Source organism: Poecile atricapillus, chromosome 5, assembly GCF_030490865.1.
Source record: "Poecile atricapillus isolate bPoeAtr1 chromosome 5, bPoeAtr1.hap1, whole genome shotgun sequence".
In the NCBI taxonomy this organism is placed as follows: domain Eukaryota; kingdom Metazoa; phylum Chordata; class Aves; order Passeriformes; family Paridae; genus Poecile; species Poecile atricapillus.
This window is the reverse complement of record NC_081253.1, coordinates 35426747-35448789: the sequence shown is the minus strand read 5'-3', so window position 1 is coordinate 35448789 and position 22043 is coordinate 35426747. Positions and strand designations below refer to the sequence as shown.

At 44.4% G+C, this 22043-nt stretch overlaps 1 protein-coding gene across 1 annotated transcript in view; it reads left to right on the top strand.

Moving 5' to 3' along the window:
• The first annotated feature begins 205 nt into the window (after nucleotides 1-205).
• ABCA12 (ATP binding cassette subfamily A member 12) overlaps nucleotides 206-22043 on the top strand; it is a 79459-nt gene continuing 57621 nt past the window's right edge. Inside the window, exons 1-7 of the mRNA XM_058840562.1 lie at nucleotides 206-274; nucleotides 4021-4114; nucleotides 15972-16119; nucleotides 18345-18433; nucleotides 19462-19571; nucleotides 20295-20480; nucleotides 21301-21479. Of these exons, the coding sequence (XP_058696545.1) occupies nucleotides 206-274; nucleotides 4021-4114; nucleotides 15972-16119; nucleotides 18345-18433; nucleotides 19462-19571; nucleotides 20295-20480; nucleotides 21301-21479 (875 nt within the window). The remainder of the gene's footprint in view (nucleotides 275-4020; nucleotides 4115-15971; nucleotides 16120-18344; nucleotides 18434-19461; nucleotides 19572-20294; nucleotides 20481-21300; nucleotides 21480-22043) is intronic.

The following is a 22043-nucleotide window of genomic DNA, read 5'->3' as shown; positions in this document are numbered from 1 at the left end:
CTGTGAGGACAAGAGCCACAATTCCTGGGAGTACAGCAGCCACAAGTGGATGGAGTAGCTGCTTCAGAGCTATGCTGTGGGGAAGAGGCAGAGGCCTGGATTTTGGACACTGGATGCCCTTTTGGGTTAGAGCCTCCACTTTTGCCTCCTAAGCGCGGGGAGGAGGAACACACAGCCCCCTCTCTTTCTGTCAGGAGAGCCAAGGATGGCTGCGCTCTCCCAACACCTCAGGATCCTGCTCTGGAAGAACTGGCTGAGTGTCAAGAGGCAGCTGGTGAGTGTGGGAACAGAGGAGTGCAGGAGGGGGAACCTGGGAACGCCAGGAGCTGAGGAGCAAGGGGAGCACTGCAGAGAGGAAGGTTGTGCTGTTAGAATGGGAGGGTGGTGGTAGAAGGAGAAGGAAGGAAGGGAATGGCAGGGAAGTGAAGGTGGGTCTTGTGTGAAGCTCATGCATGAGGGCTCAGGAGTCCAAATTGAGTACCATGAATGCCTCTTTTTCCCTTGGGACAGTGTCTGTGCAAACAAAACCATGCAGACCTGAGTTCAGGCTGCAGTTTGTACCTGCTGCCATGTGAGCAGACCCTGTGGCTGGTGTACAGCCTCTGAGGAGCCCCTGGGGGTGATGGGGCTGCCCTTACACAGAGCTATTTCTAAAGGATGGATAATGAAAAAAGTAGCTCTGAGAGATGCAGGTAGGACAGATTTCCAGTGCAGTCCAGTGTACTGCAAATCAAACACCCCAATGATCTTTCTGTCCAAAAGATAAACCATTGCCAGCAATGTCCAGAGAGTGATCTGAGCTGCAACAGCATCAGGGAGCAAATGTTCCTTTGGGGGGCATTGCACAGCCAGGCAGAGTAGTTTTGTCCCAGTCCAGTTTTGGTACAGCTGGGTGTGGTATTTTCAGCAGAAAATTTCAGGGAGCTGCACTGTAACCTGTGCCCCAGTAACCCAAACGTGGTGGGGTTTAGACTTGTCTCAGTGGAATGGAAACCTTGGCAGGCACAGGAAATGCTGACCAAAGAGAAATGGCCATGGAGGGCGTGATGTGAGGATGAAGTGAAAGTCCTTGTGTGACTGTGTGCTTCTGCAAGGTCTGTTGCAGCTTACCCTGCCCTATCTCTTGTTTGTGGAGCCTGATTCAGAGAGGTGCTGAGTGCCTCTGACTCCTGTGGATGTGCTGTGAGCCTTGGAGCGTTCTTCTCTGCTGCAAAATACACTTTTCCTGAGATGCAGAAGAATCACAATAAATTAGCTCTAATTTCTCAAGAGAAATTGTAACGGCCTCGTTAAAAGCAGAAGGCTTGGGTCCCTTTTAGCTCTTGTGTACCCAGAGTAAATGCCACCTAAGCCCTACCTGTGCTTCTGACCACAGACTGACTTGCTGCAATTCTGGTTTCCTGTGGAGTTGAAATATCAACTCTGTAGAACTGAAATGTCAATTAAAATAAAAATCTGGCCACTGCTGACTGTTTCATGGCAGGCATGCCTTGCAACCCTACTTAATTTCCTCTCTTGCACTAAATTAGGGAGCTTGCTCAGACTGAGGAGGGTGTGAGGAGGTAAACTCAGTTCTTTTTGGGAGCAAAACTGGGTCTGAGGGCCAAAGGGAACTGGAGATATTGATGCCTCTTGCGTGTTGCACTTCATGATTTAAACAGAGGCAGGAGGGGGAGAGAAAATGCATGCACTCACCCAGAGATCCTAAGTAAATTCTGAGAGATTAAATCAATTTTTAGCAGTGAAATAATCCAGCAACTAAGGGATTATGCAACCTACATCACCGTTCTTAATGTCCCAAGAGGCAGATTGAGATTGGTTGTGGTTCCATTTCAGTGAACATGTTCCACCTGCAAGCAGTTTGGCCAAGGTGCTTGTCCTGTTTTTGTTCACTAGAAATCCCTGGGACAGTGGGAATGCTGTGATGTTGCAACTGATGTACCCAGCTACTATTAAATCCAGTTAAGTCACAGGACAGAGATACTGAGAAAAAACATGTCTGGAAAGTGGGGAACATAAGCACCATTGTAGCTCAAAATGGGGAGGGACAACAATTTTCCTGAGTAGGAACAATCAGTATTCATTTATTGTCCCAGGAATGTGACAGATGTCCGGCCCTTCCTTTAGGCAGCTTCTGACTAATATCAGTTTCTGTGCTGTTACCCCATAATTTTACTTTAGCCTGTGTGGTGCTAAACAAGGAGGACACAGTAATAATACCATTTGCATGAGAATTAATCACAGTTAAACTGCGTGTTTGGGGACTGATTATAGGGAAAGCATCTGATATACAAAAATTACTAAAATATGTCAGTGTCAGTGATGGATCTTGTTACAAGTTGGCAGTGTATACATAAAAAGCAGGAAAGGTACTGTCTGTCTAAGCTAAAATGTGGCTGAATGCTGAAATTATAGGAGCACCCTCTAAAGGGGTGTGTGGGGGAGTGCCTTGTGGTTTGATGTCTGTCACTTACCTATTTTGGGACATAAATTTGCTCCTACTTTCAAGCCTGAGTCACCTCATCAGGGACGATGGGGATGGAGCTGCTATAGAACAACCATCTTTAAGCTGAATTGCTCTCCAGGATTTGTTTGTCTGTCTGTTTGGCTTTATGTTCCAGCGAGTGCTACAGGAAATTAAAACACGGTTATGGGCTTGGAATTACTTTGGAAAAAACAGCTTTGAGTAATATGTGCTGATCTGAAAAAAATAACAACCCAACGATGAAAAACTGGATTATTTTGAAAAAAGACATCTTTGCAGTTCCAAAAATTGGCATGGAGATAGAACAGCAATTTTGTAGCACGGAGTAGTTTCAGTTTAACTACTGATGGATGGAAAACTCTTAATCTAGTCAACATGGGAGCCAGCTCACCAGCTAGTGCAAAAGCAGGGGATTATTTGAATAATTACAATTTCCTAGCTCACAATACTCCAAGGTTTGTATTTTAAGATTTTGGGCATCCTCCCCAGATTGGTTTACTATACTAGATGATTAATTCTAGTGTTTTCTTAATTCTTGTCCATTGAAAGGGGCAACCCTCATGTCAGGGACACGAGTTCTATACGTGTTCATGTGTTTTTCAACACATTAGGGGAATAATACATGATTTCTCTTCCACCTTAAATTAGATATTAAGAAGGACTTCTTCCCTGTGAGGGTGCTGAGGCCCTGGCACAGGTTTCTCAGAGAAGCTGTGGCTGCTCCATCCCTGGCAGTGTCCAAGGCCAGGCTGGACAGGGCTTGGGGCACTCTGGGATAGTGGGAGGTGTCCCTGCCCATGGCAGGGGGTGGGACTGTATCAGCTTTAGGGTCCCTTTAACCAAAACCATTCTGGGAATCATCTCAGCTCATCTGTATGGACTGCTGGAGATGGACAGGTGCCAGGGATTTTGACTGCTGGAGTCAGAAGCTCTTAAAAGGGTTTTTATCTTGATGATGGGTGTTCAGATGTGCATTCTGTAGGTTGCACAACTCCATAAACCCCGTGCTTGAACTCCACATCTTGTGAATGACCACTGTGAAAATCCTTCCTTCCAGCTCTGCCATGAGGATCCAGTGAAAAACAGATGAATTTTTAATGGAAAAACGCTGTGGGCTTGTCAAACACTTGAATTTTGGGGTATAGTTCAGTCAAAGTCCTAGTTACCCATCATTTCACTGAAAGTGAAACCAAGCTTTCACACTGCAGCTGCTTTATCTTTTGGCTGGTGTTTCCCAGCATGCCTTTACTGTGACATAGCAGTGTCTCAAAGCTGGGTAAACACTGTCCCCCATAATTATCAGCCAAACTGAAACCTTGTGCTGCTTTCAGCCTTGTTATTTGCTCTTAAAATCTTCGGTAGTTTTTCTTCCGGAATAGATAATGCTTGGATTTTAATTGTATGCATGCCAAGACAGGTGTGATTTACAATGCACCTTATAACTCACTTAGGGCACTGCTTGTACATTCCAGACAGGCTCTGGGTAACGTCAGTGCTACAAATGTAACCGATATATTTTCATTGCTGTTTTATAGGTATGGTCGTTTGTTTTAATTTCCTGGCCTGTGGTTGTTTTCATAATCTTGGCCATTATCCGTCTCAAATTCCCTCCAGAACCACAGCAAAACTGTAAGTAACTGGTTTGTTTATATGTCTGTGGGGTTTAGTTCTCATTTCAATGACTGATGTGTTCATTTGATGTGTTTTGTTACTTTTACAAATTTGGCTCCATGTAGTTTCCAGTGGAGATTTCCTGGGATGCATCATGTTGTAAATAAAATGTGTGTGCTCCTCTGAGATTGTTTTTGCTCATGTGTTTTTTTGTTTTTTTTGTTTTTTTTAAATTGGCTTTATAATTAGAAAACAACCTTAAAGAACTGTCTCACCAAGATTTATTCGGATACTGCTAGGTAGAGAGCAATATAAATTTCCAGCATGAACTCCAGGAGGGAGAAGAGGGCAGCTGGGGGAGAGCTTACTCAGTAAAATGAGTGAGGGCAGAGGCTGCAAGTGTGATTACAGAGGTGAGGTGGCAAACATGAGACTGGTCAGTGTGACAAGTTTTACCTTCTGCATGCCACAGGTAAAATGTGCACATTAAATTATCTCACTGCTAAGGCTCAGTTGAAGAGTAATAACTTGCTTGGCTCCTGGGACCTGATGGTGAATGTGAGCCCCTTGTAATAAAAATAGCAGTTCCTTGGGTGGGTCAATAGCTGTTGGGGGTCAAATGGGTGAAACTTTGCACAATCTGGTTCTCACTTGGAAGCTATCTCCTTGGGTCAGGAAGTGTCCATCTCAGAGCAGAGATGCACTTGGGTCTGCTCTAAAGCACTTCTGCTGATCAGTGAGTCCTTACCACCATCAGAAACATGTCCCAGCCCGGGGCACATTTGTTCATGAAGTTACAGAGCAAAGAGTTCATCTGGTTGGGAGCTTTTTGTTCTTTCACAGTGTCAGTTTTGAGTTGAATCAAATGATAGAGCCATAGAATGGTTTGGCTTGGAAGGGACCTCGAAGATTTTCAGCATCTGGTTGATAGCAGAGAGACATGGGACTGTCATGGGCCTGGCAGGAGCAAAGCCCTGGCATGGGCATGGTTGGGGCTTTGTATTTGGGGCAGGGAGACTGATGCAGGAGGAAAGGAGACAGTGCCTGGCAGCAGAGGAGACAAGCAGTTGGCTCCCAATGTTTGTAGCTATCCCATGTGTGAGATGTGGCTGGAAGGAATCCACATCTGAACACTGGGAATGTTCACCCTGGTGAGTGTGATTCTCTGGTTAGAAACTCCTCGTTCCTCTGTGAGGTGTGAGACAGGACCAGCCTGTGACAAGTATCAGACATACAATTAGGATAGTCCTTGTTGCAGAGAGTTTACAGCCTAATCCCAGTGAAGCATTGTGTACCTCCTTCTGTAGGCAGGGATGGAGAGCCAGAGCAAGTTCTTCCTGAAAGTATCATAGGAATTCTTTAATGGGAAAGGACATTCTTGATGTTTTGGGATCATTTTTTAACCCCAAGCCCATCTTCTGTCAGCAAAAGACCTTTTTAGGCATGTTATATATTCCAGGTTCTCCCGAATTCCCTTGAACCAGTTGGAGCAGGCAAGACCTGACACGTTGTACTTTGTGAAAACCCTGGATTTTGCCAAGTGTGGAAATGCAGACCTCCCACGCTGCCCCATCAGTTGTACTTCCTGTGCCCAATAAACCAGATAAATTGGATGTCAAGAGAACCATCTGGATGGGGAAATATTTATTCTTTTCTTTGACACAGTTATTAGTTTGAATCTTTGTTTATTCAGAGCTCTTTTGCTCTGGATGATCCCATCTCTGCCTTAATGAATTAACAGGAATAATCTTATTAACTGCAAGTAGCACCATCAGTTGTGCTTTGCAGGAAAGGGGAAGCTTGGGCAGTATCTTTGGATGAGATCCCTTTCCTTCTGTAGATTACTTTTATTTTAGTACAAGTCTCAGTAAGTATTTGAGTAGGCATCTGTCTCTCTTAGAAGTGGATGATAGGAGCTCTCTACTGCAAGAGAGGTTTTTTTGCTAGAAAATAATGGTTTTGGTGTATTCTTGTGATTCAGATGTTCAGAGACCATCTAAGAATCCCGAGGGAATAGAGAAGGATGCTAACCAGAGCATCAAACAGCCAGTTTTTGCTGCTATAACAGTTAAATAAGAACAGTTGCTTGACAATTACTCTTTTTTTCTTTTTTTTTTTTTTTTGACAACTGGAAAAAAAATGTATCAAACTTTTTGCTTGAAAAGCAAAAGATAATTCACTTGGGAACTTTCATTTTTGATAGAGAAGCAGGTGGGGGTGGACACATCTAGGAAAACTATTACAGAAGGGAATTTTATTCATTTTATTAATAAAATTCACCTTATGCTGAGTTCCAATGCCTGCCTTAAGACAGAGTTGTTAAGCAGTGACAAGAAGCAGTTTCCAGTTCTGCTGTCAAGAGATTATTGCAGGTAGACAAAAGTCAGGAAGCACGGAATCAACGGCACGGAGCCTTAGAGATAACCCCACAGAAAATCCCACTCTGTAAGCTTATCTTGTGTATTCAGGGCCACAGAAATATCATGAAATCTTTTGGGTTTGGTTTTTTTTTTTTTTCAATTAAAACAGCTCAAATTCGAGACAGTAATTTCTTCTGAAGGGCAGCTAATACACGTTGGATAGATGGAGGATTATGTGGAGAAATTACCTGGCAAATATCAGTCAAGGGTGAACAAATGGCAAGGGTTTCCTGCAGGAGCAAGTTGCTTGTGCTGAATTATATTGTGTAGCACTTAATGCAAAGGGATCTTGTGCCAGGCTGAGCTTCAGAGGGAAATGACATGCCAAATAAATGTCACCATTCAAGAGATGCTCACAGGAGAACTAAGAACAGAGGAAAACAAGGAGCTGAAGTCTGATAAATCATTTTCTCCACAACTTAAGCATCCTGTATCTAGGAGGTATAAAAAACAATCTCTCTTTTTTAATCAGGGATTCGGTTTGATGATGTGTTTCCAGGTCAGCAGAGATTGTTGCTCAGAGGAGAAATGAAAAAGAGATTTCACTGTCTGCATACCCAGTTTCTGTGATGATCCCAGAGTCTTACAAACAAAATCCTCATCCAACTTACTATTCACATTGCAGTTGTGACTTCTAACCTTTTTATTTCAGCCTTTGTCTTTGCTAGGAGGCAGGGGGATGTGTATGTGTGGAATAGGAAACTCTGGACTGGAAGCCTGCAGGTGAAAGCTACTGGGTTTGATGGTATCATCCAGACTTCTGTGCCTGTATCACCTGTTTTCTAGAGCAGGGACAGGAGTCCTTTTCCATCCTACAGGTTTTAGCAAGGTATGGGAACTGTGTACGAGATACAATCTGTCCCTCAGGGCTCAGCCCACTCAGTCTGCAGAGGAGCCCAATTACACTCCCTGCTTTAACCAGCCCTGTCACACCCTGTCACACCCTCCCCGCCCGATTTCTTCCTTTCCTGCTGGCCTCCTATCCCCTGCTGGCAGTCTGACCTCGTCAATATTCCCGGTAGGAGCTCTCCTGGGTGTGGTTACCCCTCCACTTGGCTCAGCTGGGCTGTGGGGAGGATGTGGGACAAACCTTGCTCCTGTTAAACCCCGGCTCTGCAGCCCCAGGGACAGCTGGGCTGTGGAACCCGTGCCTCTGTCACAGACAGTTCTTCATCATGAAAAGCAGCTGTGCTCTTGAGTCTGCTCTTAAATCCACCAGATTCTGCCAGGGAGTTCTTTGGCAGAGCTTTCCCCAGTGAAGCACTTTCTACCCATCACCTCTGCCCAGAATTTCCACCCAGATTTCCCCAGAATTGTGGAGATGCCTGCAAGGGTGCATTGCATTCACTCAGAGATGTTTGTCAGAGAGAGCCTCAGCAGCAGAGTCCTCCACGAGGCTGCTCTTTACAGCCAATTTTCTGGGGAAATATCATCAGAATTGGTCACTTTTCTGCTGGTCAGTACCAGCACAGCTGTTTGGGTCTAGCTTAGAGCCAGAGCTGTGTGGTACAACACTGTGTTGGAACAGATACTCTGTTCTCATTCCTGGCTTCAGTGCTCCTGGGAGAAGGAAGGCCCAGGATATCCACTCTCCCTGAGCTGAATTCAGTCTTACTGTGGTGGGTAGCTAGGATTTGAGCAGGTTCAGAAGTGGCTGGAAAAATCATTGTGAACCCCTGAGCAGAGATTTCTGATGCCTTAGAAGGTATCTCACTTGGAGGTGAGAAATCTCTGAAAATGTACTGTGCTTTGTAGGAATTAGCCTCTTAGTTGGAGGCACCTGTACTCATCTCTTTTCCCAGTAATGTGGAAAAAATAATAGGCTCCCATGCTAATTACAGGGAGTTGGGGTGATGGCTCAGCTGCACAGGCCACTCCATTCATTTGGATAAGTCATGGGTATTTATGCAAGTCATAATCCACCTCCAGGGTTCAGCCTATTCTGCACACAGACAAGCACACATCAGGTTCTCCTTCACCACTTGCCTGTGGTGGAGCAGCCTCACTCCTTGTGTTCATTTACACTGCTTCATTTCCCTCCCTTTCTTTTGTGCCAGTTTGCCCCCCTTTTCTACACATTAGATTTTTGTCTGTGCTCATCTGCAGTGATTAGCAAAATGCCTCATCAGGTTTCTGGCTTTGGTATGAATGTTTTGTTTCATTCTGTTGTGCTAGGGAGCAGACTGCCATATAGCCCTGTTTTTCATTAAACCAGAGCTGAAGTGGGTATGGTTCATATTAATTAACTCCACATTTGCTGGAATAGACATATACATTGATTTATATACATATTGCATGTAGAAGCAGTGCCCAGCCATACAGTAATAATATATAATATTATAATATAATATATATATAAAATATATAATTATTATAATATAATAATGTCTTCCCATTAGCTTGGAGACCAATTGCTTAAAGAGAGCACTGTGATATTTATAATGCCTCCCTGGCCATAAATTTCCACACTTCCCTTTCATTCCACAGACTCTTCCACCTTCTGGGGTGTGACTGAAGGATGTTTAGAGTTGGAGCCAGGAACTCCTGACTTACCACTGTAATTTTTCCTTCCTCATTGAAGCAGGATTTTGAGGCAGTCACTTAATTCTAACTGACTTCCTCAAACATCTCAGTCCAGGTGCTGGGATCTAAAAGGGCAGAAGTATTTTTCCAAAGGTGCTGAGCAGCTTGGCTTAGACTGAAATTAGCAGTTGTTGATGTGTGTGTTTCTGGAAAGGAGGTCACTTTTGTTTAAAGAATCTAAACCTGGGCTCTGGAGGTGCTCAGAATTGAAAGATGTTGGTTGGGTAAACACAGTTTTTGTGCAGTTGTTTTTGCAAGAGTCTAGATATGGATTTAAGCTTTTAGGTTCCAGTTTCTTGCTGGGAAGTGTCCTGACTCTCTTCCTTGGTCTTTTTTGGGTAGTCCCCTGCTGCTCATACATACAAGATCAACCTGGCTGTGTTACAAGACCAGGTTAGCCTTGTCTGCATTAAATATTGCTTAAAAAAAAACCTGGAGGAAAAGGGCTTGTGTGCAGTTCCTGCTTTCTCCTGGTGTGCTTCAGGCAGTGGAGCATCCCTTCCTATCACTGTCAACCTCCTCAGCTCTGCCTCGTGGTGCAGACAGCACCTCTCATTTCCCCACCTTGCAATACCTCTTTGAAGGGTTCCAGGTTCCACCTCCTCCCCTTTGTTCCTGTCTTTGGTTTGCAGGTTCTTTCTCCACCCTTTACACCTGCTGCTCTTTAGCTCCTTTGTGATTTTCATGCTCTCTGCTCTTTATGTTCTCCCTGATCGGTCCATGAACCCGATGCGATCAGATCCAAGCGCTGATTTTTAATTCCTTAAATAAGAAGGTGGAAGTGGAAGGTTTGTGGGCCAGCAAAACCAGCTTGCCCAGTCTTAATAAGTGTGGAAGTAGATGGTGTCTGCTCTAGGCTGGTCTTATTGCAGAGCCTGAAGTGCTTGGGGGAAGAATTGGGTAATGGAATGAAATGTTTCTTCCGTGGAGGCCACAGAGGGAAGGACGAGTCTGGCTGTGAGTTGTCTGCTGCTTTGATTGCAGTGTCCTAGGCAGGCAGCTGAGGACAGCATGAGAAAACAACCATCCTGTTGCTGTAAAGATAAAAAAATGCAAGGTTTTGAATCTCACCCAGCCGCACTGGGTGTCCAGGGGGCTTGAATGGATTTATCCGGGGTCCTGCTGAGCTTTCATTTCAAAAATCAGGAGATGCAAAAGGAGGCTGTAGTGAGGTGGGGATCAATCTGTTCTGCCATGTCTCAAGTGAAAAGATGAGAGGAAATGGCCTTAAATTATGCCAGGGGAGGGTCAAATTAGATAGAAAAGAATTGCACCAAAATGTCACAGCAATAGAAGTGCCAGGACAATTAAATATTCTCTTTTAATAGGTAAGGCATAAGCCAGCTGGGTATTCATGTGTAAAAAGTACCCTGCTTAAAAATTAATCTCATCCCATAGATTTGATGATTCGGTTTAGTTTTTGGAGATAGATTGAAAGTCCTAGCATTAGCTAAAAAAAGAAAAGAAAAAAAAAGGCAGCTTAAGTTGTTACTGATAAATAGATGTGAACAAAGCTGGAAATGGGAAGTTGCACGTGGTTGAAGGGAAACAGAATCTTAGTCACATCATGAAACAGGCACTTTTCTCTTTTTGGCTGTTGAAAAAAGCAGAGGAGTAAAGTTTAAAGACTAGAAGGGAAGCCAGAAGGTTGAGTGTACACAAACACAGATAAAATTTGGAACAGAAAGTTGGGAGGAGGTCACCAGAGTAGGAAATATCCTCACTAGAAGTTACTGTGAGTCTTGAGATAAATATGGATCACAGCTGATAAACACTTCAGGGTCTTTTGCTGCTCTGGGTTAGATCCCCACTGCTCAGGGATGATTTCAAGAGAGGTGTAGGAACACAGAGCACAGAGTGTTCCCTCCACTACAAAAATCCTGAAAAGTTTAAGGTTTCTTCAGCCAGAAGCTGAAGGGGTTTAATTCAAGTGATCATATTTAGTAGCTGCTGACAAATCTATTTTTGTGAATTTGTCTAATTCTTTTGAAATCAATGTCTGCTTTATCCCATGGCAGTAAGTTCTACAACATTTTGGTATTTGTTACAAAAAGGTGTTTTCGGCCCTGTTTGCTGGTTATGTCCTGACCTCACTGTGTTTTGCTGTCCCTATGTTGTGAGGGGTGATCATTTTTTCACCCTTTTAATCACTGATTCCTAACTTTATTTCTTTCCTTATCAAACCACTTTTTGGCCACCTTTTCCCTAGCTGAAAAATCCCAATTATGATGTTGGCTCCTTTGATTTGGCGATGACTGAATGCATTTTTCAATGAAACACAATACTTCCTAATGAAGCCATTTGATCATTAGTATTTCCAATTCACCAGCAGCAAAGTTGAGGTTTGTATGGATTTTTTATGAACTGTGGGAGGGATTTGGAAGGACTTGGAGCATAGGAAGTGTCAGAGTGTGTGAATTCTGAAGGCAAGAGGATTTTTTCATGCCCAAGGAGTGGTGGTGATACGACACTAAACTAGGGGTGGGTAGAAACCAGGAAAAGTCAGCTGGGGGCTGCTGTGTTTGTGGTGCTGTGCCTCTGATCTGCTGAATTCCTGGCTGGATCAGCAAATGGCTGGACTCATCTATCAGGAAAATGCCACAAACCTCAGTGCAGTGGAAGCAGCAAAATCAATGTGGCAATGTGAAACACAGTCCATTTAGGTTTAAACATTTGGGTCAATTTCAATTAATCTTATAGACCATACTGAAATAGTAATTTTCATCCCTCTTGTATGACATTTAGAACCATCCTGACATTTCTCATTGTTATTATACCAAGCACCTTTACCTGAAGAAAACAAAATGTTTTGCTCATGTTGCAGGGAAGCGTGCTGGAATTTACAACATTCAGAAAAATGGGAGAAATTAATTAATTTTTTATTTTTTTATGATAGCAAATGGGGAAAAGCCAGAATTTCCAGTGGCATGCACGCATTAGTTGGTATCTTATGTTTATTATTACTGCTCTGCATGCCTTGTTTCCTTCCAGCTCTTGGAGATGTGGCTGGCCTGGTTAGATGCTACTGAACAGGGAGAACCAGCCCATGCAGCATTGAGCCTTTGGCCTCCTCTGCCCTTTGGGATGCCTCTTCCCTTCATTTTGGAGCCCTTCTCTCAGTGGGGGTAGGAAATCCAAACTCTGAGAAGACTCAGTAAAAGCCTCTGTGCTTGGGATTCTGCTGCTGGCAGACCCAAAGTCAGTCTTTGCTAACAGGTTACAGATCTGGGCTTGGATTTTGGTTGCAGAGGTGTCAGTTTGGCCAGAAACATGAGAAGGTGATCTCTCAGCTCAGACACGTGGCAGCAGTGGGTGCAGTGATCTCTCCCCCTTGACTCATAGGCACTGGTAGTGGGACCCTTCAAGGGAAATTGTAGTTTTAGCAAATTAAGAGGTTTAAAGCTAAAGGCAGTGGGGAGATTGGAAAAAAAGATAAATAAAAAATATTATGTGTTGTGGATCTTCTCTGGTGTGTGATATGGGATCATGAAGTTGGGGCCTGGATATGGCTTTGCTGTAGGTTTGAGTTGGAGAAGGAGAACACTGAGGGATTCCCAACAGTAGAAACACTGCTGAGGCCATTAGTGGGGGTGTTATACTCCAGGCTGGGACATTAATCACTGTGGAAAGATTGCCCTTTAAAATCTGTAGAGCAGCTACAACTCTCCTCCTGTCCCATTTCCTAGCTGGTGCTCATGCTGTGCACTGATAAACCTGGGTGTGCTGGATAAACCTCAGCCAAGGCAGGGACAGGTCATTGCAGAGGTCTCCTGAAGCAGCTTCCTCCCTGGCCATCCATGCAGTGGTTACAGGGCAAGCAGGGAATTCATCTGTGTGGGCAGGACAGCCTGTGTTGCTCTCTGGGGTCACATCTCTTCACCACAAGGGGATGGAGGATGGGAGGATGGAGCAGGGAGAGCATTAATCTCATAACTCACCTTGGCATCAGTAAATTTCTTCCTTTGCAGGATGCAGGGCTGAGAACCAGCCTGGGTCTAACTTACACCACATGGGAATCTGGCCCAGACATTTGGGATATTTCTGTGTCACAGTCTTTCTGAAAAAACTTCCTTAATTCTCTAACTGCTGTCAGAGCCCAGGCCTCTTCCAGAAGAGTCCTCCCTGGCATTGCCCCTGCTCCTGTGCCAAGAGCATCGTGGGGTAACACTGGTTCATGCTTGCAGTGACTCAGGGATGGATCAGGCCCCATGGCTTCAGCCAGCTGCCAGCAAACTGCTCAGCATCTGCTGAGAGTTGGCAGAGCCTCACCGTGTGCCTCAGCCTCACAGGCCAACAGTGTCCTCACAGGCATTGTGCCACCAGCTCGAGCGGCAGCACTTCCAAACTTCAGGTCACAAATTCCTGGCTCTTTATATTTGGGGCTGCTGTTTCAAAAGAAAAGAGAGAACTGATGCCATTGCTGTGTTCTGACACTGAACACTTCACTTGTGTGAAAACTTGATTGTTTAATTGTCCACTTTGTTCAAAGTGTGCCAAATTTGAGTTCAATTCTGATATTTGTTATTGCTCCTTGTACCTCAAGGAAGAGTCTTCCTCTGATCTGGATTCATCAGGATCTCTTGCTTAATCACCTCTGTAGACATCTTGCATGTCTCTGGAGAAGACCATTGCTTTCCAGACCCATCCTTGTGTTCCCCATTCAGCCTCACCCTGAGGAATTACACAGCTTTAGCTGCTCCTGGTGTGCTGAGAGACATGAGCTTAGCTCCTGGCTTGTGGGTGTTGGTAGATGTGGAGGGCAGTGAAGGGTGGAGCTCCTACACCTCACTGAGGCTATGCTCTCCATCCCAGGCATCCCTCACGGCTTCCCACATCTTTGAAGCTTCATTTTGGTAGGGATACTGATCCAGTGAGATCTTGTGGTGTGTGTTTTGGGATTGTTGTGCAAGTCAATGCCCTGCATGGGAAAGAGGGTGTGGGAGATCAGAAGGAAGATGAGAGGGAAATGCCCATGTGTGCAGAACTCTGTGCAGGGCTGTAATTGGTGATCCCAAAGGGAAAACACCACAGACACGGCAGGGATGCTCACACAAGGCTGCTTCTAGATTAAAGTGCCCTGCTCTAGAGTTTCCCTCATGGGCAGCAGATTAATTACCCTACAACACCTTTAGACTGATGGATGCTTGATCCTGTGGCCCCAACACCAGAAGTTCTGCCTGCAGGGACAGGAGAGCTCTTTCACTGCCCTTAGAGCCCTGTGGTTACCAGGAGCTTGTTCAGCCAGCTGTGTAACTCCTGAGGGAAGGAGGGAGAGAGGGATGTAACTCCTGGGGTCGCTTGAGGGATGCAGGGAGTGTTGGGGGAAGCTTCCCACAGCAGGGAACCTTCTCCTCTGGCAGGTACCAATGTCCTTTAATTTTCTCTTGTACTCCTGACTCTCCACTGAGGTGTGCAGGAGAATCACACCACCATCAAAATGGGTGCCTGTACCTCTGCAGGTTTCAGAAGTCTCTGTGCCAGTTGCTGTTTTGCCCAAAGCAGTGAGAATTCCCATGCTACACCATGAGCTCTTGTGTTGTGACCCAAAAATGCAGTGACCAACTGTGCTGAGGAAAGCTCAGGAAAATCCAGTCTCCATCAAGGGGACCAACAGCTACCCCTGCCAAACCTTCTGGGGGCATCTGGTGGCTGACCACTGCTATAATGAGTAAATGTTGTACAAATGTAGTACCGTGTCCTTGTTGGAAGGGTGAGAGACAAAGCTGTGTCTGCGTGAGAGTCTTGGGTCATCTTTGAAGACTAAAGAGCAAGGTAATCAGTTACCACAAGCCTGCCTGCAGGCCTTCAGCAAATCTGGCTCCTTTCCATAGCAGAAATAATAGCAGTGTCCTTCCCCTGGTAATTTTCCAAATGATTATTTGAAATAATACGTTGCTGTGATCCAGCAAAGGAGTTGGGAGATTTATGAGAGCGTTTGTCTCCGAGAGGAAGAGCAGCTGTGAACTCTGTGGGCTGGCAGTGAGCAGCACAGGGCAAGTGGCACATAAAATACTCGAGTGTCTCATTGCTCAGGTCCACTTGGAGACAGGGACACAGATCTCATCCCTCAGCACCGGCTGCCAGCATCCCAGGTCTCCAGGCAGATGGTGCTGGAGCTGCTCTGGGCTGGGAGGACACACAGGGGGTGTGGTGCTGATGGATTTCTCCTCTGCCTTCCTGGGGCAGCTCTGCACAAAAGGCAAAGGGTGTTGTTGGTCCTGGTGTTGCCCCTTCCTGTGGTAAAACCTGAGACAAAGCCCTGTTTTAACAGCCTGGCTTGGAAATAAAGATTGTGGCGTTGCATAGAAACCAATCCAACACTGTTGGAGAACTTGTTCTCATGGGAGCTTCAGGTCACTCTGGCCATGTGCCTGCTTTTATTTTATTTTGTTTTTTAAAGGCAGAATTAAGCTATCTTAATCTAAGGGGGGTTTTTTAATTTCTTTCCTGTTCTTGGATTTTGGAGTGAAGGGGGGAAATCTGCAGTTGCTTCAGGGCCAACAGGTATCCTATGAACAAATAACTTGGCTCTTCTTTCTGTTAACTGGAACCCTGAGCAACTGGGTCTAGTGGGATGTGTCCCTGCCCATGGCAGGCACATTGGAACTGGACAACCTTCAAAGTTTCTTCCAAGCCAAACCATTCTATGATTAAATAGCCAGTGATGGCTTTGTCAGTGTTGAGGAGGTGCTTGTAGTGGGGTTTGGCAGACAATACTGCCAGGGTGGAGTCAGTGAAAGGAGCCTCAGTGAAACTGTGAATCTGTCCTGTTGTTTAGGGAGGGAAAATAGCACATCCTGACAGAAACATGTGGTGAAGATGTGCATGTCCTCATTGTCATAATGGCATTTTCTCTCTCTTTCATCCTCCAGGTTATCTTGCACCCCGAAACCTTCCCAGCGCAGGCTTCTTCCCGTTCCTGCAAACGGTGCTGTGTGATTCCGATGCCAGGTGTAAGGGCACACCATACACACCAGAAGATTTGCTGCCAAGACTTAATGACATCTCATCCCTCAGACTGTAAGAGAATCTGAATATTTCCAGGTGTTAGGAGCTGTAAAACAAAGCCTGTTATGAGGGGGAGGGAGCATCCATGAATGTCTGTATGTATGCACAAGTTTGTCCACAACAGATATATCTCAACTACCTGTTCTAACAGCTGTCTGACACTTAGAAAAGAGAATATCAACTGCAACTGGACACTTCAGAAATAATCACATTAGGAACAGCTCTCAGAAATGTGTCCACTTATTCAGGCTTGAATCTTCTACTGAAGGGAATTTTGCACCCTGAGAAAAACTCTTCAGCTCACCCAGATCAAAGCCAAGGAACATTTTTTTTTGCATGACTGTGGGTCAGGTCAGTCATAAGACTTTCCCCCAGAGCAGTCCAGAATGCTGATCTGAGAGGGATCAGTTCAGGATGCCTTGGCTGGAAGTTTGGATGGATCTTTGAGCAGTTCCTCCAGGTGCCAGCCAGAATGGATGTCCTCTCTGCAGGCCATCAAACATGTTGGGAAACACATGAGAATGCAGAAACAATTTTTGCCCACAAAAGTACAGAGATTTGCAGTGTGGAGCTGGCTTGGTATGTTTTGTTGAAATGTCAGTTTGCTGAAAATGGAAATGTTCAGTGGGACCATTTCAATTTCTTGACATTCCATTTGAAGTTAAGTAGCATTTACTTTGAGGCATTCCAGCCAGGGTGGTTTCTACATCTTAGCTGCCCAGTTCTGACAGACCCCTGTGGGACATGCTCAGCCTGGCTGATTCATGGAGAGCTAAAAATCTGGGCATATCACAATGTCCCTGGTTGCCCATCTTTGCTTTCAGGTGAGAGGCTGCTCCATAGTCAGTCTCAAAATCCCCCTTGGCCAGAGCTCGAGAGTCTGAAGAGCTAAAATGGGCCCCACCAGAGATCACATCAGGCAGTCCTGGGGTTGGTGGCTCCTTAAGGATCCTCCTTAGTGCAGAGGGAATAATTTCCCAGGCCAAGTCAGAATTTCTCCATGGGTAGGAAGGATGTCTAAGGATGTGGGCAACTGAAATTGCACAAGGTGAATCCTAATAAAATTCAAGGTCATGCAGCAGAAGAGAGGAGGGAAGGCAAAGCCACATGGAGACCAGATGCCTGGATTCACAGCTCTGTTCCTCAGTGTCATTGCTTTTCCCTGGGCATGCTAAACAATGGTTCATTTGGGGTATTGAAATGAAGAAATGGGAGCTTCTAGTGCCAAAGCTGGAGGTCTTCCATGGGTTTCAATAGCTACAAATCCTCCTTGCTTTCTGCTTTTGGTTTCTGAAAAGCTGTTTAGGAAATAGGTGGTTTTTCCTGCCAAATGAAAATCAAAGCATTTGGCCTAATTTTGTATCAAGAACATGAGTCATTAACAAGCATCTTGACCACTCTTGATGCTCGAGGTTGTCTGTGGGAAGTATCATTTTAGATATGTGGCCATACCTACCCTTGTAGGGTCAGTGTCAGCCTTGGTGTGTTCTACAAGGGAAAACACCAACTATTAAGTAGCCACAGCAAAATTAGAAGGATGCAGCAGGGTCTAAAACCTCAGGAAAATATTTCCTTGGGGAGGGGAAGGCTTCAGATGAGTAGGTGCAGCTCTGCCTCAGGTGCAGGATCCCTGTTGGTGAGTTTGTCACAAAGTGTTTGAGCTGTGGCCCTTCACAACCTGGATATATTGTTTTGTAATATTCAGCTAATTTAGGCTGTTTTTCTCCTCTCCCATTGTGCAACTCACTGAAGCTCCTGTTAAACTGTTTTATAACTTGCCCTAAAACTATGTACAACCAGAGGTCAGCAGAGAAAATGGGCAAGGTTCTCACCTTTGATTCTGTTCCTTAGAGGCATTTACCAAAGTGTGCATGGTATGGTTGCTTAAAATTTCCCTTAATAAAAGGGAACCAAGTCCATAAACCAAGCTCAGCAACAACTTCTTCCACTTTTTTCTCCTGTAGTGGAATGAGTAAGTGAGTACTCCTGAAGTGAGTGAGGTCCTGTTGTCTGGAAGGGTTTCTTGGTAAGGCCATGCACTTTATAGATTTGCTTCCCAAGATACATGCCAGGCCTCCAGAAGGAACCAGACTTTTGCATTGCTTTGATTTCAACCCACCCTCCATGAAATCCAGCCACAGACACCTTCTGAGTTAAGGCAGTAAGTTAATGATAAGAAATTCTGGCAGTTGTTACAGGTGTCCCTTCTTTTTTTCCTTTTTCCTTCTTTCCCACAGGAAGCACGGGAGCTCATCCAGAGTAGCCAAGGACAGGCAGCCATCACCATGGAGTGCAGAGGTTCCTGAAAGCAGGAATGCTTCACTGGGTAGGTTACTCACTGCTCTGGGAAGTTCTGCTCTCTGCAGGCTGATCTTTTGAAGATCTCTGGACAGAGCTGCAATCCTCAGAGCATTACTGGAATGATTTATGTGTTTCATAGAGGCACATGACTGTGGCCATGACACTAGTGTAAATTTTTGTGAACAAGTACAAGTAACTGTCTGTAGAGAAGACTTTGTAATTTGGCCAAGAAACCAGGATTAAATGGTTGTGCCTCACAGGAGCAATGCAAGATTGATTGGACATTAATTAGAGACCTGGCTATTTATGGAATATTGCCCTTTTACTACCCACAAATTCTCCATAAACAGCTTAAGATTTTTTTTTTTCAAATATGTTTTTATCCACAGTTATCCGCAAATAAGTTGTCTTCTGTGCCAGAGTGGATATTTATTGTTGGTGATGTTCTCCTCTGATGTGATTCTCTTTCCTGAAGGAACCTTCAGTCTGAAAGTTTCCATAAAATCATTACAATTATTATTTATTGATGGTAATGGCTGGTACAATCCACAAGCCATCATGATGGATAGTCCTTTCTGCAGGGAGCTCACGATGAAATGAATGATTACAGATTTGCATTTGCCTGTTCTGCTCTAGCCATTCACTGCTCCAATTAGCATTCCTGCCAGCACCCTCTGTGGTGCACAGACAGAAAAAGGCAGAATGCAAAAGGGACCAAGTGCAAAGATGTGAGGAGGGGAAAAGTAAATCAATGAACAGTTATGGGAACTATTGACTCATGTTGATGGTCAGGGAGGAACTCAGTTATACATTTTATTTAAAAAAAAAAATAAAAATGATAGGCTGTGGCCCCATAAGTTACAGTGTCATCCAGAATTTAATTATATCAGGAAAAAAACCTAAAGTATTTACAGGATGCCATTGGCTGTACCTTTGGAAACAGATTGATAATGCACCCAAAGCTGTAGGTAGCTGTTCTGTGTCCTGGTCTTATGTAGCAAAGAGGTTTTAAAAGACATAAGTAAAATATGGTGTTTCAAACTGTTATTGCAGCATTTGGGGATTTGGTATCTCATGGAGAGAAAAACCTTCAGAATATTTCATCACCATCCCACTTGAATTCCAGCACCCACATGTTCAACAAGATCCTCAGTTTTGGGAAGGTAAGTCTGTATTTGCATAGTAGCTGAGTGTGAACATATCCTCATATTTAAAGAATTAGAAGCTCAAAGTACCAACACACAGCTTTTATTGCTTTAGGATCTCCCCTATTATGTGAATGAGCTTTATTTTGGAAACACAGTGATTGTGGGTGGATTTTTTGTGGTAAGTTTTCTATCCTCTAGGCAGAAACCAGGCAAACCTCGAGACATAATAGCATGAAATACAAAATATAGTCACACACAATAAATACCCTGAGATACTTTGTTCAGAACTTGTGTGAGTTAAGATATTTGCAGTACATTTTCTTCCTTATGAAATTAAAGATATGATGTCACAGGCTTTGACATTCAAGTATTTATTTGCCCATGATAGTCCTGCAGTGGCATCAGAGGTGCAGTGTGTTTATTGTATAGATATTTAATATTTATAGAATCTATTCCTTTGTAATAGAAATTTGTTACCATGTAATGGACACTGCTTTTGTGTTATGGTGTCAAGGCCTACAAACACAAATATATTTCTCTTTGTAACACATGAGGAGTTTGAGGGTTTTTAGTGACACTGTTCAGCTGTTAGAATTCTGTCTATATGTAAGTGCTGTAGCCACAATGCTTTTCAGATGTTACTGCTATCCCTTATGAAAAGTCTCATCACTGCCTTTAGAACCATCCCAAATACAATGTTGCTCTACAGCTACCCTGAATGTTTTGTTGTTCTTTCAGAACCAGGGCCAATACTCCACTGCAGGGAACCTCAGGGCCCTGCTGTGCCAGGTCTTGTGGCGGTACCTGGCACATCCCGGTGCCACGGGAGGGAGCATGGCAGCCAATATCCACCACACCTTCTGCTTCACCAACTCATCGCTTCTGGAGTCCTTTGCCCAGGAGTTCAGGACCCAGCTCTCCCAGGTGAGTGCCTGGCACCTTTCCTGGGAGCTGCAGTGGCAGTTCACACACGTCAGGCAGGGTCTGGGAGCTACAACACGGCCTCTCGTGGCAGGAGTTGCTCATCTCTGTACCTAAGTGCAAGTGTACTGGGCAAGGACACAGTGGGGCTGTGTCTTGTGCATGGGGTTAGCCCAAAGACCAAAAGCTGGGTACATGGCTTGGAAAGCCAAGGGTCATCCAGCCATCAGCTCATGGCCACTGAGGGTTCTCACACTCCTGGGCCTTGCTTTTCCTCTTTATTTGCCCTGCTGCAGTGGCAGGTCAATAGAACAGCGTGAAGATGTGGTGTAAATAAGAATGTTTAAACCTTGGGAAGGCAATAAATTTAATTGTGTATTACCTCAGCAGTATAACTTCATCCAGTGACTCCTGCATCTGATCCAACAGTTCATGATTGAAGCAGTACTTGTCTTTGGGAAAGCAATATAATTAAAGCAAATTAATCCTTTAAAGATAAAGCCTTCATTTTTTTTTTTTTTTCTTTGCCAAGGTTAGGATTGATATTAATTTTCTTATATTCCTAGTCTTTGGACTCTTTAGGACATTGTGAATCGTAGGGCTTGTCTGAACAGAGAATTTATTGTACAACCTGGGATGTGAAGGTAAAACACAGTCACACTCTCAGTTATTGCCTATCCTTTGAATGTATTGTTTGCAGATTTGCATGCAAGTGCAGTGCCAGCTGAAAAACGTAAAAGGATCCCCCAGCAGAAATGCTTCTGGTTATTAAATAATTTCTTCTGGTTCTTAGAAATAATTTTTTACATTTTTATTTGTTAAGGTGAAGCACAACCCACAGTACCAGGAGACCTTTGTCAATGAAATGGTCTCATTTCTGACGCTCATCTCCCAAGTGCAGAATGACACCTCCCTGTGGCACCTGCTTTTGCTGGCCCCAGATGTGTTTCAGGACAACATGCAACTGCAAGATGTAATTGATTTCCTTCAGAATCCAAGCAGGTAAAACAGATAAAATGGCAGGAGAAGCACTGAAAGCTGGTGGGTTTGTGTACTAACCTCTAAGGACATCACCTCTCCTCTTGAAAAGAAGGGTGTTACCTTAAAAGCATGATTTGTTTGGGGAATGATGCAGCTCCATGCTAATGCATCTCTAAAGGTGTCTGTGGACTGTGAGCAGTGTGTTGTTTTTCAGTGACTCTTGTGTCATTCTTTTAATGGGAATTTGATATAAACTCTGGAGTTTTCTCCCAGCCTGCTTAGAGGCACTGTCATGCCCTTGTGCAGATAATAAAGCTGGTGAGTCACAGCCACTGCCTTTGGTGGAAGAAAAACCCTCCTGGCTGGATAAAGAAAGCAGCTGGCTGCTTCTTTCCAGAAAAGCACAGAGCCAAGTTCAAGTTGCTTTGAAACACCTCAAGCACTTGTAGGGGAGCCATAATGTTTTTTAAAATTGATTACCTAATCTACTTCTGGTTTAATCTTTCAAGAATGGTCCCAAGAAAGCAGAGAAGAGAGGGAGCCCAGTTTTCTACACTACAGGCTTTAACACTTCTAACTTGAAGA